Source organism: Rutilus rutilus (genome assembly GCF_951802725.1).
Source record: "Rutilus rutilus genome assembly, chromosome: 18".
Lineage (NCBI taxonomy): Eukaryota > Metazoa > Chordata > Actinopteri > Cypriniformes > Leuciscidae > Rutilus > Rutilus rutilus.
Window position 1 is genome coordinate 26749959 of NC_140231.1, and position 20841 is coordinate 26770799.

Genomic DNA, 20841 nt, shown 5'->3' on the forward strand with positions numbered 1-20841 from the left:
GAGAGAGAGGGAAAGAGGTCTTACCTTCTGGAATACACTGTCCCAATACAAACTTAAAACCTTCACAGCACTTCTTTCTGAAAGAGAGAAGAAATGACAGAGAGAATGTCACATTTTATTTAAAAGTATGATTAAGGCTTACCATTGACGCTAGGGTATTGTGTATGGTTGCCAGGATGTTGCTACACTACTGTTGAAAAGTTTGAGGTTAGTAAGACTGATTTTTAAGAACGACATTTAGGGCCAGATTGACTAAACAGGGCAAATTAGCATGAGAGCGCAATTCTGGCCCCAAGAATGTTACAACAGATTTCTATTCTAATTAATATTGTTCTTTTGAACTTTATATTCATTAATGAATCCTGAAAAATGTATCACCGTTTCCACAACAACATTAAGCAGCAAAACTGTTTTCAACATTGATAATAAGGCCCTGTTTACACCTTGTATTGAGAATGTTTTGGTCGATCGGATCACAAGTAGACAAGGCGGATAAATACCCGTTTACACTTGGTGTTTTAATATCTTTTAATCACTTTCAACCTGTCCTGAATTCTCATCAATTTTGTTTCTAAATGCTCAAATTATGACAAAAAAAAAAAAAATTCAAGCTGGACCAGCCAAATGCGCATGTGCAGTCATAAGTGTGCATCTCTGAACACTGACTGTTTCTGTATCAACCGGAGATTCTAACAGCAGCTGACATAATGACTTCGCCAATTGACGACTGGCTCTTTTATTTAGAAGGCGGGACTTATTCCTCCATATTTTTGAGTAGCACTTTCTCCCATTCATAATAATACAAGTGCACCATCTTTGTAAATCCAAAGTCTGACTGGGACGAGTCAAACACAAGTTTAATACTCAGGGTTATGGTTTTATTCAAACCCCCAACTTAACCAGTAGCACCTCACTGCAGTACACGAGATCCAGGGGGCGGAGTTGGATCCAGATCTAAGGGGTGGAGATTGGTAGGTTTAGGGGTGGGTTTAAGGATCAGGGGGTGGAGATGGGTAGGTTTAGGGGTGGGTTTAAGGATCAGGGGGTGGAGATGGGTAGGTTTAGGTATATGTAAGGTAGGAGGAGTTGGATCTGGATCCAACTCCTCCCCCTGGATTTCGTGTTCTGCAGTGAGGACCATCTCAACTTAACGGATGAGCAATACCAACAACTTCAAGCCAGAACAGAGGTTCCAATCCAGTATGAAACAAAAGTGTGCAAAAGTGTCTGTTTTTATGATTTTCCTAATCTGATTTGATGTGATATCCATGCCCACAATATGAGACAGACAAACAGAAGATCCAAAGGAAAAATGGTGCTTTTTCTGGACAGTGATGGAAAACTCAGACAATAAAATTACCCCCATCCTTTTCCCTCTCTAAGTGGTTATTATGGAGAAGTTTCATTTTCGGAATGACAAGGGAACAACTCATAAGCACTAACAGAAATGATTCAGTTCCAGACTATGCTACAATGATTCCCAAATGTTTCAAATGCTCAAAAAATGAAAAACTAAAAAAAAAAAAATAATACAACGGGGGGAAATGGAATTTGGATATTAGGTAATGGCAATATCCTTTCCGAAAGTATTACTCACAAATTTTGTGGAACTGTTTAGTCTAGTCTGCCAGAGAAAGCTCTGTTGGTCTACTCTGGAAGCAAACTGATCAACAATGTTTAAATAGTACATATTAAAAAGGATATCAGCATGTTAAACATTTAAATGCACTAGTTTACAATTTAATAAGAACATAAACAGCTAATTTATTTCCACACAATCACTTTTACAGCCACATACAGAGTACGAGGTCTGAGCTGGGCTACAAGCTAGTATGGTTTGAATCACGGGAGCTGTTCAAGTGGTCTGATTCACACAGAAAAAACTTTATTGGTTTGTTTGCCCCAATATTAAGGGGCACCACCTACATCTTGATGTCCTGAAAAAATAATAAATACACATAATAACATACTTCAGCTACATGAAACCATATGATATTCCTTTACAGAAATGACATTACAAAATGTAATTATTTAATATTTTAAATGAGTGAAGTGGAAAAATAACAGATCATTATTAAATAATCATGACCCACAACTTGGCATTGAACTTAATAGACCTGAAACATTGACTACATTAGCTTGTTTTCAGACAAAACTTGCAGTCTTTTTCCACATCACACCATTTTTTTCTGCAGCATGTTGCCCAGAACTAATGTGTGTCTTTGGAGTCCCCTCCAAGATAAAGAATTTTCCCACGCTAACAAGAAACTTTAGCATTCAGGCTGCAGATACGTTGACTGGAGCTTGTTCCATTCTAGACTCTAAATGAAGGTTTCAAAAGTGATTTTAAAGTGAATCATGATGTCAAAGGAGAACCTTTTGAAATCATGATGTGACACATTAACCTTTAAAGGGGTGGTTGATTATGATTTCACTTTTTTAACTTTAGTTAGTGTGTAATGTTACTGTTTGAGCATAAACAACATCTGTAAAGTTACGATGCTCAAAGTTCAAAGCAAAGGGAGATATTTGCTTTTAAAGAAATAGTTTTTTAAGGACTACAACAAACGGCTGGTAGGGACTACACGACATTCCTCCCGGGTTAGTGACATCACTAACCCTAAAATTTACATAAACCCTTCCCCCGGGAACGCGATTTATAGATTATCATGACAGAATATGCTAATGACTAGAAGATACTACACAAACTACATAAATTCATCAACTAACCATTCAGAAATGTCCTGTTGCATTCTACATGTTGTCACTTCTTCTTGAGTGTCTCCATTATTGTCCGACTCCGGTTTGAACATAAACATTGACATTTTCAGTGCATGTCTGTGTGAGAGCAAGCTGTTGTAGCTCCGCCCCCTGTGCTGGGAGCAGCAGCTCATTTGCATTTAAAGGGACAGACACAAAAACGATGCGTTTTTGCTCACCCTCAAAAAGTGACAATTTTAACATGCTATATAAAAATATCTGTGGGGTATTTTGAGCTAAAACTTCACATACACACTCTGGGGACATCAGAGACTTATTTTACATCTTGTGTACATGCATTTTAAACCCCTTTAAAAGAACTTTGGTGACATAATATAATCTTTTAATGTTCTTATGTCATAGAAGACCTTAAAGTTTTCATAATGCAATATGAGAACCTTTAACCTTTTAATTGATGTTAATCTAGCCTATGTGCTAATTAAGAGAACTAAAAAAATTTTTTTTTTTAAATTATATGGACCCTACATAAATAAATATTTTTTTCTCTCTTTTTTTTGTAGTATATGTATTAAGGCGGCTCGCACTAAAACGCAGGAGCTGTAAAATCAACTGTGCAGTGCGACACAAGTGCCGTAACTCACATTTATGGTGAGAAACAGCAGAAATGGAAAGAGTCCATGGGGAGGAAGCACTGAGAAGTGGAAGAGAAGGGCAGAGCAGGCACAAATCTCCTGCTTTGGGAGGTGATGATGGTTATGACAGCTGAACGAGGTGGAGGTGATTTTCACACTTCGACGCATGTTTGCAGTCATGTACACACAGACACTCACTCACACATGCATATGCACACTGCTATAGAAACATAAGGCATGCAAATGAGATAAGTTTAATATATATACTTTTTATTCTAGACACCAGCTTAAATTAAATGCAATTGGAGATTTTAAGAAAAAAAGATAAAAATTATCTAGTAATATCATCTTACATGTATCTCCTATCAGAAGATATCTCAACAATGTGCTCAGATTTACAAGTATACTAAAGTATGTAATTGAAATTCCAAGAACTTCCACAAACACATACAGTACAGTATAGTAAGGATGTAGGTTTATGTACATAGAGATCCAAAAGAGAAAATCGTTTTTCTGGTATGCTGACACCAAAACCACCCTGATCCTCCACAAATACACAAACTCTAATATGTCCCCATCTTAACAAACACGCAACACTCAGAGAGGAGAACGCACAGAGAGAACAGCCAGAACTGACCCTGGACCTGTGTCTGCTAGGGTAAGATTTCCAAAAATATTTTTAAAGCTTTGTTTATTGACTCTCTGAGCAGTTTTCTCTCAGGTTTCATCCATCTGGTGTTCACAAATATTCATATTCAAAACTTTTTTTTTTTTTTTATCTCTTAATAAAAACTCTTGAAACCTAAATTGTTTTTGTAATTAGATATTTAGGTTATCATAATCAGTTTCATGATATCTTTATTTACCCTTTATTTTATTTATACAATGTATTGGATGTTATAAGATATGAGGCATGCAAATATAGGATTTTTAGAAACAAAATCTGGACTGCATGAAAGTATTTATTAGTGCATGCGTCATTAATATGAATAATTATGCAGGCTTAATGGACAGGAGAACATGAAATCCAGCTGGACCAAATCCCATAATGATCTAAACAGAGCCAGAAACGTTCAAACACAAAACCAAGCTATACTGTATACATCACACAATCCAAAACCATGTAAATATACGAAACTTCACAAGGACTATAATATTTTGCCTTGAGCGACACCAGATGTTCTGTTCTGACGTCTTATGTAGACTATGGCTACTTACTTACTTATTCATAATCTGTGTGACACAGTGCTGGTTTAATCTCAGAAGCCTGAAAACACAAAACCAATCGTGAGTCTGTGCAGTCTAAGTGTTCAGGTCTGTTTCTGAATAACATCCACTGTACAGATGAACAGCAAATTACAAAATCAGTAAAAAAATAAAAAAATTGACTTTTTTTCTAAAGATCAGGTCAATAGCACTAGCATTTCAAAACATGACACATAATAATGTAAATCCTTTGAATCACTCCCCATATTAGTGGCGTATCTGCCACAGCGGTTAAAGCCTGACAGCCTGATGCAGGCCAGAATCTCTAGAATGACCATTTCTCATGACAGGACCTTTGAGAGACACTCCAGCCTACTGGAGTCTTCATGAAGGAAATCAGACGCATGCTTCTGAGATAAGTTTTGGAGAGGAAGTTTTGAGCTCTGAAAGTTACAATATGTTTTAATATTACATCAAACTCTTATCTCAAAAGATCAAAGACAATTTAATTTGATATGACTCCTTTAAAAGGGTTCCTCTTAACTCTTTCCCAGCCAGCGTTTTTGAAAAAGGTTGCCAGCCACCGCCACCGATCATTTTCACGAAAGCTTTATGGCCCCCAGAATATTTTGTTGTATGAATATCTGAATATGCAATATATCAAAAGAAAGAACAGACCATCTGCTTTAACAAAACAACAACCCTATTTTATTCTAGCTAGAAAAATCACATTTTTGTCACAGACTACATTCAGATCGGATTCAGAACAATGATCAAAACAGATGGAGTAGATCGAGTCCATCAACGCTTTAAAGTCCTATAGCTTGTTCTGGGTCGACATTTCATTCGGTAACATTAGGCTGTTTTGTTTAATGTTAATGATCGTATTATTTTACATATACACTCACCTAAAGGATTATTAGGAACACCTGTTCAATTTCTCAATGCAATTATCTAATCAACCAATCACATGGCAGTTGCTTCAATGCATTTAGGGGTGTGGTCCTGGTCAAGACAATCTCCTGAACTCCAAACTGAATGTCAGAATGGGAAAGAAAGGCGATTTAAGCAATTTTGAGCGTGGCATGGTTGTTGGTGCCAGACGGGCCGGTCTGAGTATTTCACAATCTGCTCAGTTACTGGGATTTTCACGCACAACCATTTCAAAGAATGGTGTGAAAAGGGAAAAACATCCAGTATGCGGCAGTCCTGTGGGCGAAAATGCCTTGTTGATGCTAGAGGTCAGAGGAGAATGGGCCGACTGATTCAAGCTGATAGAAGAGCAACTTTGACTGAAATAACCACTCGTTACAACCGAGGTATGCAGCAAAGCATTTGTGAAGCCACAACACGCACAACCTTGAGGCGGATGGGCTACAACAGCAGAAGACCCCACCGGGTACCACTCATCTCCACTACAAATAGGAAAAAGAGGCTACAATTTGCATGAGCTCACCAAAATTGGACAGTTGAAGACTGGAAAAATGTTGCCTGGTCTGATAGTCTCGATTTCTGTTGAGACATTCAGATGGTTGAGTCAGAATTTGGCGTAAACAGAATGAGAACATGGATCCATCATGCCTTGTTACCACTGTGCAGGCTGGTGGTGGTGGTGGTGTAATGGTGTGGGGGATGTTTTCTTGGCACACTTTAGGCCCCTTAGTGCCAATTGGGCATCGTTTAAATGCCACGGCCTACCTGAGCATTGTTTCTGACCATGTCCATCCCTTTATGACCACCATGTACCCATCCTCTGATGGCTACTTCCAGCAGGATAATGCACCATGTCACAAAGCTCGAATCATTTCAAATTGGTTTCTTGAACATGACACTGTACTAAAATGGCCCCCACAGTCACCAGATCTCAACCCAATAGAGCATCTTTGGGATGTGGTGGAACGGGAGCTTCGTGCCCTGGATGTGCATCCCACAAATCTCCATCAACTGCAAGATGCTATCCTATGAATATGGGCCAACATTTCTAAAGAATGCTTTCAGCACCTTGTTGAATCAATGCCACGTAGAATTAAGGCAGTTCTGAAGGCGAAAGGGGGTCAAACACAGTATTAGTATGGTGTTCCTAATAATCCTTTAGGTGAGTGTACATCAGCTGACATATAACAGTGAAATTTCCGCCAATGGCGGGGAAAGAGTTAATAAGCTTAGTACAATAAAACACAATATACTTAACTATGCATTCCTTGTTTAAAAGCTAATAAAAGCAATCAAAAACTTAAATTTTATTTCTGCATTGAACCTGATAAAACTGTGAGTGAAACTAAATTTCTATGGATTAGGATAGGCAACTACAATTGCTCCGATTTGTTTGTGAGACCTTCTGTCACACAGATGTTTTCACGCAGTAGATTATTATTCCAGAATGCCATGCCACTGCAGGCTGTTACATCATTTACTATTCTCTAGGGGCCAGATTGTAAAGATAAGATCACATTGAAGAGCAGAGGAGGATGTGGGACACTGCAGTGTGGTCCGATCGCTCCAATGGTGTTCACGTCTCAGGAGGGGAGGATCCAAATGTGAACCCAACCTCAGGAGGTTTAAATATGGATGAAATGGATTTGTTCAGGCTGAGTCACAACCAGACTTCTAACCAAATCAATGTTATGTAAGAGAAAAAAGAGAAAAAGAATTAGCATGCAGTGACACAAGGTTCAATACAGATCTTTGTAAGTGAATGGAAGAGAAGAAGTCTTGTCACATTTATTCAATATCACCTATTGATTAACACAAATGCTACTCCATTTAGAACATTCACCTTGAGCCCTGTTCACTCACTTAAGCACCTGATCTCGACTCCTGAGAGCTTTTCAGTCCTCACAGAGCAGGTGCATTTACTCGCAGATGAAAAGGAAAAGTTTAGTTATTCTGGCACGTTAAAAGGACTTACAACAAGTCAGACAGCAAAAAGAATGAGCTGGGAGGGTTGTTTAGATACATTAGTGTGGAAAAGGAAACGTTTTGTATTTTTTCAGCCTCTGCTAAATGATAGATGAAAATTATGGGGAACTCCATGAATGAGCGGTTAGATTCCAAGACCATGTCCAAATAAAAACAGGTGCATTAACACTGAGTCACATTCGCTTTTAAACAGAGATTTTACTTGACTGTCAGATGTTATTAGTGGGTACGGTAGCACCTGTGCTTTCCTAATGTTGTGTTTATTTAATTTCCCACGTGGATGGGGATCCGGTTACCAGGAGAAAAATCAGGTCTGGATTAGCGTGACCTCAGCCCCACTCGCTGGGCTCTGAGAGATCTCTAATTACCTTATAAACAAACAGAGTAGAGACCTGGAATAAACACACACGCAGACAGTTCACATGGAGGAAATAACATTACATTTTGGCTACACTGAGAAATGTACCATGGTAGATGGAGTCTATAGCATCAGTTTAGTTCAAATCAAATTCTATTTGAATTTTAAATAAAGGTGCCAATCAAGTTCCTATGATGCCCTATAAAACCCCTTTAAGGTCCTATAATGTCATGACAGAACTTTTTAAAGATCCAAAATAATTTTTTTTTAGTTCTCTGATACGGTTCAAATCAAAATATATTATATTCAAATTAAAACACATCAACATGAAGCATATTCTGCTAATTTTGCAACATTTCTAAGTAAAACAGTATTTATTTTAAAATGTTGGGTGAGACTTTATGTATATATATACACACACACACACACACACAAACAGTGTTGGTGATACAGCATTACAATAACATGAGTTACGTAATCAGATTACTTTATTCAAGTAACTAAGGTAGCGCTTTACTTTTAATTTACAACATAATTTCTGTAACTTTTTTAAATTACGCAATTACGGAAACCTGTAATAATTAAATAGGTTTGTAATGCATTACTTATAAAAGTAACTTTCTCCAACACTGTGTGTGTGTGTGTGTGTATGGTCACTGACACCTAGGGCATGTCAGACTAAAATTTAGACTTAACTACAAGACTTGTAGGAGTCCATGAAAGTCGCTGAAAGTCAGAGCCAGTCTGCAGATTTCGGTCAGTTGGAAATGACAGATCTCACAGAAAATCGCATGGAGTATGATGGGCACAGACTCTGTTTTTTGTTTTTGTTTCAGACTATGATTCCATCCAGTCAGAGGACATAAAACATGTTGGATATTTAGAGACGATTTTAGAACACATATTGTTTTCAGTTCTCATGCGTTTCCAATGAGGTGCACATTTCTGCATGAGTTTGAAAGTTGAAAGTCTGGTAGTGCGTGATCCTCAGTCGTTTAGTTTACGATGCAGCGTTTTTCCTCTGAAGCCACTTTCAAAGTCGACAACTGATGGCTAGTGTTTGAAATTACTCCGATTTGAATATTGCAGCTTTAAGAGGGAGGTAATTGCAAAGGCGCTAATGAATCATGCACAATAAGACCAGGAATGTGAATCAACAAAATTAATTGGGGCCATTTAAAATCCATCCATGATGACTTCAAGCTTAGCATATAACTTGATACTTTTTATTTAATACTCATAGATACAGTTTCCAGACTATCCAGCCAAGTACAGCACGAAGAGTCATCAACGTTCACAGCTGGATATCACAGGCTTACAAACGCATAACAAAATCTCAATTTCCTTCATAATTAACATCCACATAATTGGCCAGGAGCCTAAGCCATTAGCAGCTGCATAAGGTTGTATTATTTCATGCAGGCATCTCTCCCCTTTTCCTCAGCAAAAACCGCTACAGCTGGAAACTGTAAATTACACAGACCTCCGTTAACGTTTGACGATATTTAATGAGTGTGTAACTCAGCGCAGGCTTTGTGTAAGTGTGTGGGTGTTTGAAGTTTCAGTATTACACGTGTAAGGGCCCTATTAGAGTCTAGATATCATTGTATCTTATATTGTATGTCAGTAAACGCCCTTTGGTTGAGTTGGGCCTCTGAAAACTGATTTGATCTTAGAGCTTTTTTAATGCCAAGTGTGAGTATACATTTTCAGGGGGGTCTAATAGTTTTGATGGTGCTCTGACGCAGAGGGCCACTTCACTTTCTCTACTTTAATGCTTAGAAGAATCTTGATAATGTGGCACCGATCAAAAGCCTGGAACACACACACACATAGACAAAAACTCACCCTACATTCCTCCACACTGGCCCCAGATGTGGTTCCTCGTTTTTCTTGTCTTCTCTCACTGTAACACCACCCACAGGTCTTTTATAAGAGTAGGGAGTCAGTGTGCCTCCGGTAACTCACTGGACTGAAGTTTTTTTTTTTTTTTTCATGCTTTAACGTTCACGTTAAATCACAGAAGTGCTGGTGCTTGTTTAGGTGTAACTGCTTGGAATCGGGCCTGACAGAACCAGCCTGCCAATGCAAAGATCTGCCTGTCAACATTTCAGACATGCTGAGGTGATGAGAAATAAAAATGAATTCAGACTGATGGTGTAATGGGCATTTAGCTTGTCTGGAAACCTCACACTGGCACGGGCACCATAGTCAGATACTTTTTCTTTTATTATGCTGATTAAAGTCATTCATATGTAATTCATGTGGCATGGTGTTTAACAGCTGAAGTCCACATTTCACTTGAATTTAAACTGTGCTGGTCAATTACTTTAAGCTGATAAACAGTGTACAATTATGACACTTTAAATGTATAGAGTATTATAAAAAAAAAATAGGGAATGAGGTGGGTAATAAAATTAAAGTAATAAAATAAAACAAAATTAAATAATTATAATTTTAAATAATATATTTACAAATTATAAAGAACAAACATATTACAAAATAACGATATAACATGGATTAATAATAGTATAATATAATATAATATAATATAATATAATATAATATAATATACATTTTTTTTTTTTTTTTGGAGGTGTACCTTTCCTAGCCCTCTTGTTTTCACCGTCACAGGTTTTTGTACAGTGATTAGACGTCCCATCAAGGAGTTTTACATAACTGTGACGTAAATGAATACCAGGTCACAAATTTGCACGAGTTCAAAGTTTAAAATGTATATCGGCCACATCTAGAATGCACATCAATGCTTTAAAAAAAGTAATTCCAAAAAAAAAAATCCAGAGCAAGACTGGCAAGCTGGAGATGTTTCGTGAAACCTGAGATATTGGAGAAATATAATCTCTGTGTTGAGTTGTTGCTTTGGCAATCCTCCTTTCTTTTTTGCTCTGCCTCTCACTCTCCTCTATTGTTTTCATGCCACTCCTGTTCGCAATAAACAGCTCGAGAGAGGAATCTGGATCTGGAGCAGGCCAACTTTAGAACAGAAATCACTTACGGACGATTTAATGTAATTCTGTCGAAGTATGCATTGACTGGATCTGTCTACCGTTTAAAAAAAAAAAAAAACCTAGTTGGTTTTCCCCGTCCAATGTTTACGATATGATATGTGATCAGAAACTGCTTCGTTGTCTCTCACCATAGACAAGCCAAGAACTGGAAGCAAACACATGGGATCAGCATGAGGAATTATTTGGAAGTTGTTCAACATACAGTCTAGAGCAAAGTATGAAACAGTGATCAAGCGCTAATATTCCAACAATCATTCAAAGCTTTATTTATAACAGTATACCTCACATTAAAGCCCTTTTCTTGAAGGCTTGTGTTAAACCCCTGAGCATATGGTGTTGCAATATTTAGGAATCCCCAAAATCTTCAATAACAGCAGTTTGACATCCATCACAGTCCTCCACGGTTCTCAGTGTCCTTCAAATATCAACACATGGGGTCCACATACAATCTCAAGCCCCATGAGTTAAAAATAAAACCGATGTTTGGGCGATCAGCTAACTTTATGTAACTCACTTTATGTAAGCTATGGCAACACCGCAGCAAGCTATCTGTCCAAACACATACTTATGAATAAACCGTTCATCGGCGCAGAGGTGAACCAAATGTCTGTCATGGTGCGCTGGTTACTCGAGCGAGCAGTGAGAATGAAAGGCCTCGCCAGAAAGTTCAAGAGAGGAGAACGGCTGTCGGAAAATACTAGTGTTATGTCTCCAAAACACATTGCCTTGTGGGAATACTGTTACAGGAAGGCATAAATTACAAAGAACAGTTACCTCTGAAAAGTGCTTGGATATCTTTTTGTGTTTTAATATTTCTTCTTCCAAACGTCATATTTGGAGGAACTACCTACCACTGCTAAAAATATCTCTGTCAAACCACAGGATGCTTTGCAGACCTGAGAAAAGTGCCTTTTATCACGAATTGCAGATAATCTTTAGAAGGAACTGCACTTTTTCATGAAAGGTATAATTCATCATGTCTTTTTTTTCACTGGAGTAAAATGTTTTTCCTGTTACATTTACTTCTTTACTCCCCCTTCATAGTCCCATTTCAGCCGCTACAGTTGCCTTGAGACTCTAACATAAACCTAATAGACTGAATTGACTTAGGCATTTATGATATAATTGTACTAGGTACAGAGGACAAGGCAATTTGTCTTGAAAAATGATATTGCTCCATATACGTGCTGTGCACAGGTCAGCGTCTGTGACGCTCTGATTGGGCAGCTTTTCTGTAAGAGAACAATGCTGGATCAAATCTTTAAGCTTCTGAACTGTCTAGTCATCTTAAATTGGTCTCCATGGTGCTCTTTACAGTGGTCACGCACAAGCCACGAAAACAAAAGCACTTGTACTCTTCTGTGTAAAAGAATAAAAAAGTAAGTACACTTGAGGGGCTTCTTGGTTATGCGGCCTCAAAATCATCTTTAAAGGGGTCATGAACTGAGAAATCAAAGTTTCCTTGAGCTTTTGACATATAAGAGGTCATCATACTATAAGAATATCCTGTGGGTTTCAGAACTGAAAACTTCCTTGTTAGTCCAAAAACAGCTTTTATTGTGCCAAGCCCAAAGAACGACTCGTTGTCGAATGCGCCTATCTATAGGTGAAATAAAATCAAAGCCTACTTCATCACTGCAACTTTGTCCCCGCCCACTGGTGTGTTAGTGAGATGATGAGGATTTAACATTTAATATTCAAAAATATTATTGATCTGCCTTACTTAAGGTGGACGATGACGCAATTTTCTTCTAGAAACAAACTTTGTTGTATTATTTTCATGTTATTACTGTGAAGCTGCTTTGATACAATCTGTATTGTAAAAAGCGCTATATAAATAAAGGTGACTTGACTTGACGAGGAGAGAAGAGCGATACAGAATCACTGGACTAAAAATGAGATTACCTTCCCAAGGATCCTAATTCTAGGAATGTGGTTATTTATTTTCAACAATGTGAATGTCTCAGTTGAGCATTATTTATTTGTATTCGGTACATTTCACTGTGGATTCTTTGGTAAATCAGTCACAATTTCGGCACAGGATTTGCAAAAAGACTTTTGCGATATGGACTCGACAGTATTGCCACAACATGTAAGTAACTGTTAATTCTAATGCCTAATCTGTGACCAGTGATATGTTCATGGACAGTCAGATGTTTTTTGTCAATGTGTCAGTAAATCAAACCAGAGACTAAATGGTCAACTTCACATTGTTTTGTCTTAGTAGGATGAAAATGATGTTATTAAAATTGTGATAAAAAAGCGTTCAAAAAGTTTATCAGTGGCTGAGTTCTGGACTCTCGCCTAAAAACTCCCGTTATAACAAAGTCCCTTTTATGTATAGTCTATGGTTATCATCAACAAATCTCTTATTTACATTGTGTGTGCACTCTTAGTTATGATGAAAGCATTTGTTAGTGTGTGGAAATTGAGTTAAAATGACGAGATCACTGCATTCATGCTCTCAACATGTCTGTGATCAGCTGCAATGCTCATCATTACAAGCTTTCATGCCACAATCTAAATATAATGCTATAGATCTAAATATAATGCTATAATCAACCCTTTTCAATTCTGAAGCTAAAATCAGAGTAGGAAAAATGCCTTTTATTTCTAAATTATGACAATGTTTGATTGAAATCATACTAACATTATAAGTGCACCCCAGGAAACATTATAAAACAATAAAACAATGCAGTTCATGACCCCTTCAATACAAGAGAGGAAGGAATTTACACTCTTTAAAGTGTCTTCTAACTAAGCATTGCAATTTGCATTTGCATTATAGAATTATCTGTTCAATCAAATGTTTACAGCTGCTTGTGTAATTTTCTGATGTGAAAACGCTTTCTCCTCCAGCTTTTCAAAACCCCTAACCTGATTATTAAACTTAATTCATGCACCACCTGAGAAATAAATTAAACCTCAAATTAATTGGCTTATTGAGGACAGATGTGCTATTAATTTTCTATGAGTTGTATCATTTTCATCTGGCAGATAATAAAAAGGCACTAGACTAGAACATCATAGACAACCCCCCAACCAACAGTTCAGAACACCCTAGCAACCACATAGCAACACACTAAAAAACACCCACAAAACCTTAACAAAACAAGCATGCACATCATCCTAGTATCAGGGGGAAGAAATTATTTTTTTTTTTTACAATTTCTGAGGGACAATATGACACTGAGGACTGAAGTCATTTTGCAATATTTTAAATATAATGGATATATTTTATAATATATATAATATATTCTAAATATTTACATATTAAATATAAAGAGTTGTTTTGACAATATAACAGAACTTTACTGTATTTTTTTTATTGAATAAATACAGACTTAGTGAACATAAGAGACTTATAAAAAAAATCTTACCAACCCCAAACTTTTGAACTGTAGTGTAACATGACAGTTTCTCCAAAATTCCCTGTCAAGCCTTGTCTTATCCAAAACAAACAAAAACATTTACATCAAACCTGCATGAATAGTTTGCTTAATTTAATAATGTTCACTTCACGCTTAGTTTCACATTCCCAACTGAAGTATTGTCAGATGTTCAGAAAATAATAAATCAGTTGCCATGCAGTCAAATCACAAAACTTCTCAGAGTGTAAATGTGCATAATGATCTGCTACAATGGCCAACATCCAATATCACAATATTCACAAAATGTCATTGAAAAGAAAAAAAGAAAACTGCTTTGATAATCACTTTTGGACGTGAATTACATGAAACGACCTGCTGCAGAATATTTATGTCATTATCGTGTGAGGTCTTGTTTTTCCCATCACATTCAAAATTCCCAACCTGAGACGCACATGTGAACGTCTCGGTTCTTGTTGTTGCACATGCTCACTGACATTAGAAATGCCAAATTCTTTGTTGTCTTGACAACAGTCGTAGGGTTCTAGAAAAGACCCCCCAAAGCCCATGTGGTTGTGATTAGATGCAGTTCTGTGTCTCCTTTTGGCCAGTAATCACATGTGGAGCAATCTCTCTCCTCATCTCCATCTCTCTCTCTTGACACTCAGTAACCAATTTCGTTATCTGAATCATCTAAATATCACAAGATATCTCTTTTGAGCCTGTAAACGATAAGGGTAATTAAAACAAACAAAGTAAAGATGTGCACCGTCTCAAATACACAAACCCTTGAAACCAACCGAGTGAACAACCAAGAAATCAGTCCGAAATCTGCAACGTCTGGCTTCAATATACAGCAGGCGGAGGAAGTGAAGGTATCTTTAGAAGCGTGTTAAGGAGGACTGGCACTGAATCTAACCTGTGTGATGTCTCTCACCCTGACAACCCCGGAAATTACAGAGAACATGCCCGTCCATAGGTTGTTATACAGAATCCACGTTTACGGACATCCTTTCTGCACTTTGTACTCTCTTAACTCGAACCATACTACACCCCTGGCCTTGGGCCAGATCAATGATGAAGAAAGGGCTTCGACTACTGGAACCCTCAATAGACTCACGATTTGCACAGTAACGGGAGGTTTTTCCAGGAAAATGTCAAGTGCTTAGCCTGACCATTTGGGCCGCTTTATAAAAAGTGACACCTTTACTGCCAAAGGACATGAATGAATGATGGGATGAATGAATGAACACGTCCCTGTTTTGTGAAAAATAAATCCTGGAGGCACTGACCTCTGGAAAGAGGTTTACAAAAACACCAAATCAGCACAAAAAGTTGTTGCTTGGAAACAAATGATTCAGTCAAGCGGAAAATATATTATATATGTCAACAAGGCGATTTTAACGATAGCTGCAGTTAAAGCATTCTCAGACAAAGAAGTTTTTTCCTTCACATCCAATTTGTTGGAGAGTCAAAGGCTTATGGGGTATCAGATGACCAAGTTTTTCCCTGCGATTTAGCAAGAAAACCGAGCTTGTACAATTTGCATGTCCTGAACTGAAAGCAGTATGTCTAAGTGACTAAGATTTATGTATGACCTGGAAAGTCCATCTGACTGACAAAAATATTAAAATTCAGTAGCATACAAGACTATAATGGTGGTTCAAAGACAAAATGCACACAAAAAAAAAGACTGGCCTGGCATCCGAACGCTTGAATATCCAGCTGCTAGCAATAGAAAATTATTACTACTGTAGAACAGTGCAGAACATATCTTTTTGCTTGTTAAAAATTATCGTCTATGGCAGATTAAATTAAGAGTTAAAATGACCACAAATTGTCTATAAAGCAAGACAGCAAAACAGAAACGAAAAGCTCTGCCAGTAAAATATACACTGCAAATCCCAAAATGTTAACCAGCTAAAAGGAAGAAAAAACCCAGACTGTGGTTTTGTGGAACCCTGTACAATTTCCTATGCAAACCCACATAAACAGTTTCTTGACAATCCAAGCTTGACTTCATTATCCACTGCACATCGATCATGCAATTTAACACATTTAATGTCTTTCCATAAGAATTAAAATAAGCACAATTTAGCTGTGATGGGATTTTATAGCTTTGGTGGATCCTGTATGAAATATGAAAATCTTCCAGCACCAAAATGATCCAAAATCATTTATTTATAATTATTCAAATTCATTAAATTCATTTGTTTAGATTTCTTTAAAGCAATCTTGGTTTTTAGAAAGGTCTAAAATAAATAAAACTACTACTACTACTACTAATAATAATAATAATAAAAAAATACTTATTTGCGAACTTTTATTCTTTTTCAAATAGCATTCAGAAAAGCCAATTGCACAGCAATAGTTGAAAAAGCAACTATCCATTCAGCATAATAATTCATAGATTTGTTTCAGCTTGAGTTCTAAAGTTTAATGCTTCTGATTCAAGAATGGAAACTATATTTTTACACCCTGTCCAGACTTTACACAGAGGGGTAATGTAGATGCTAAATGTAGTGCCACTCTTGTATTAACCTTAAATAATCATTAATAATAATCTCTCTCTCTCTCTCACACACACACACACACACACACACACACACACACACACACACACACACACACACACACAGTACAAAGCCCTATACATCATCAACCTGTGTCTCGACCATCCTGTTTTAATTCAGGCCAAAGCCAACATCTGTTTCTCCTTAGGAAGCCAAATCCTCAGTAGTCTGCATTCAAACTATTGGCACCTATTCAACGCACCCCCCCCCCCCCCCCCCCCCCAAAACCATGGAAGGGGCAAATGAATAATGTCAAAATTATGTTTAAAAAGGATAAGTGTGTGGCAAAGACAGAGTGACAGTGCTATTGTTCATGCAGTTGGAAAGAGCCAAGGGTTTGTCAGTACAGCAGGGGACTATTTTTGGTGATGACTAGACTCATCCTCACAAGGGGGTCTGTTAAGGTATTGTCCTAACAAGGTAATTTGGGAGGGAGCCACGTTGAAAAGTTTAACACATGTGCTCATACACTGAACTGTGGAGATTAAAAGGATAACATAATTTCCAATTTCCAGATCCAGCTTCATTTAATTAGTTTTCAGATATTCATATGTGACAATTACATGTGAATTTTTGAAAGTTTGGATGTACAGTGAAATATGTGATATGGACATAATAACATTCAATTATACATTCAAAAGTTTGGGATCAGTGCAATTTTTTTACTTGCTTATATACTTAAATTCAGCTAGAATGCATTAAATTGATATAAAATGTGACAGGAAAGAAATGTATAATGTGCTTCATAATAAGATTTTCACTTCAAATAAATGCTTTTGAACTTTTGTATTCAAAGTATCATAAAAAAAAATAATGTATGGTGGTTTCTGAAGCATCATGTGACACTGAAGACTGAAGTAATGGTGCTGAAAATTCAGCTTTGCATCACAGGAATAAATTACAAATATATAAAAGTAGAACAGGTTTATTCTAAAATTGTAATAATCTTTCACAATAGTAGTGTTTTACTGTGTTTTTGATCAAATAAATGCAGCCTTGGTAAGCAGAAGAGACTTCTCTTAAAAACGGTACTGTACTGTACTTTTGAACGGTACTGTATATTTGAGGTAAATGTTTTGAATTAATTACATTTAATGCCATCACATTTATTTCACTGATTAAATGCAATAAAATTAACCCTTTTAATTTCCTGAAGTTAATATTCTATGAATCTACCGTAAAAAGGATTCGTAAACATTTTAAGGTCTCAAGTTAAAGTTGTTCATAAAATGCTAACTACATTTCATATACAAAACCCTACTAGTAACAAGTTCACATTGCCCGGTCCCATTTTTGCCTTCTTCACTCATTTCCGGACCTCTCGCTAATAAAACTTGCAACAGTTAAAGACAAAATATACATCAATTAGACACTTAAGATCTGTTTACATCTCACAAAAAAAGTGATTTTCAGGTAAATGGTCAATTAACGCACAAAGAAAGCTATGTGCAATATACACAATGAATGTGCAGCAAAATAAATAAATCAATATTTTTCCTAAGTTAGAAGTATAGCTTTTGCAAGCAGTGCACAAATATTTAGTAAAACAGGATGTTTCCGTCATGCTTTTACAAGTGAGCTAAACATGAACAAACAAACCTATCATAGCATTGTGCAAATTAAACTAGTTTATAGAACCACATGCCATACCCATAACAGCAAATAATGAGCAAGAAACGAATCATCTATGATTAACAGAAGCATGGAATTTTGAGGTAAATATGTAGACAGGATGAGTGGACCTCTGCCAAGCCAAAACCTTGAGGCTAATCCACACCAAAGAGAGACAAGGATCAAACTCATCATTCGTTGGCAAATACGTGAACGTTTTTAGCTACCAACATGCTCGTTCACATTCTATTTGACCTGATCGCTGAAACACATGGATTACAAAACGTTTCAGTGCCCAGCTAACAGGTCTAGACAGCTAGTATTCAGTCTGGCACAAAATACTAAAATGATGCAAATGCACAATTACACAATTGTACTGTTTTTGTGCCAATTTACTTCATCTTTAATTATATACAGCTCATCATCTGCCATGTCTGCCATTAAAAAAAAAGATCATCTAAAACATTATTAATATAAATGAAAAGGTAATCATATTGAAAACTATATTCACAGCCCCAAACAAAGATGCAAACAGAGATATTTATCCAAGCCTAAAGTTAAATCCCCTTTGGTTGAAGGTCTGTTTTTCTTTAAGCTCTTCTTTGTTGGTAGGTTTTGTAGTGCTGAAACCTGACCTCAGAAGTGAAAAAATCAATGGGAACTGAAGCTCTTATAAAGGATCATGAAGGTCATTACCATCATTTGGATGAAACAATCCTGGCAAAGGAATGTAACAACCGTGCCAGTCACATTCAATGTAATGAACAGTAAACGATGATTAAGTTATGAAAACAGACACATCACATGCCCTGATTAAAAAAATAATAATAATAAAAAGATATTAAAAAATGCATTCAACATCCCAAACCTTTGAATGTTGAATGTATAATTTAATGTTATTATGTCCATATTACATATTTCACTGTACATCCAAACATCCAAAAATGCACATGTAATTGTCACATACGAATATCTGAAAACTAATTAAATTAAGATGGATCTGGAAATTGGAAATTATGTTATCCTTTTAATCTCCACAGTTCAGTGTATCTGAGCACATGTGTTAAACTTTTCAACGGGCCATTAGATTCGGATTCGGATTCGGATTCATTCTTTATTGTCCTCGATAGAGGACATTTGTTAGAGTTATTAGAGTTTTAGATATTTCTGCAAAGTACAAAACCATGTTTATAGGGTTGACTATTGTTGGTGCTTTTAACAAAAAAAAGACCTATAATTCATTGTTAAAAGTGTATAGAGTATGTGTCATTTTTACATATCACTGATGCACACAAAAGGCACCAGATTCATAGAATGACAAAATGTGTCCTGAAGAGGGCACTTCACAGATGCATTTCAATCTCAGAAAATGACCTTTCTCTGTAATTCACTTCAATGGCCTTGTGTATTGCCCTGGTACATCCTGCCACAAATAAGAGAGATTCTTAAAGCTTGGCACACAAACATAGAGACTATCAGAAAGGAAGGACAATCCACAGAAAACTCTGAAAGGAAAAAAGGAATTCAAAAGCTCTCCAAATAGTGTGTTGATCCCTCTGTACTAATAAATAACATGCAGCACTAAATTGTAACGCATTATGTAACAGCAAAATGCAAGTTCATTTGGCCTGTTGAGAGCATGAGGACAGGACAAAGACTGGGAAACTACTTACATTTCTGTAGGAATTAATCTATATATACTGTAACCTTCCAATACACAGTACCTATAAATAGGACATTTTTCCCTTCAGTAATCCAGAAATATGAACTAGTGAAATGAACCGAATCAAATGATTTCATCTTGACCTCAATATTGCTTTATTATAAAAAGTCACGCAATGGTATATTCCCGCAAATAAAATAAGACTGCCTACAGCTTTGGTTTATGGCTGCCTTGGAGAATGAGAATTCTTACCAAGCGTGTCCATTATAATATATGAGACTTAACAGATATATATGACATTTATAGCACTTGTTTGCCAATACTCTGGCATATCACAAGATATCCTGCTGTGATACTCCAATACCAGCGTACTTCATTACATATCATGAGCCTAGGAAGAACGCCAGTGCTATCCACTGGTTGAGATTTAAGACTGCCATATACATTGAATATTAAACCCATTAATTTGGGTTTGTTTAGAGCTACCTGTCAAATGTTATATTCATCCAAAACTCTCTAAATGAATAACTGCTTGCATTGGCTTTGCCTCTGGCTCTTTCTGGGTGAAAAACATAAGCAATTAAATTTAGAGAACATCAATCAATGCCTCTATGTCTCAAATAACTACTGCTTGCCATCATCTGAAAAGAGCTGAACAACATGGCAAAGAATGTGTTATGCAGAAATGTCGTTTTTAATTAAACAATTTGTCAATAAATCCAGTAGATATTTCTAGATAAAAGCAAATTATGTCTTCCTAT

The 20841-nt window shown here is 36.7% G+C and overlaps 1 protein-coding gene across 1 annotated transcript in view; it reads right to left on the bottom strand.

The window, feature by feature from the left end:
• The window catches only part of ccbe1 (collagen and calcium binding EGF domains 1), a 56995-nt gene that overhangs the window by 22134 nt on the left and 14020 nt on the right, over nucleotides 1–20841 (bottom strand). The window contains exon 3 of the mRNA XM_084387943.1: nucleotides 25–77. Within this exon, the coding sequence (XP_084244069.1) occupies nucleotides 25–77 (53 nt within the window). The remainder of the gene's footprint in view (nucleotides 1–24; nucleotides 78–20841) is intronic.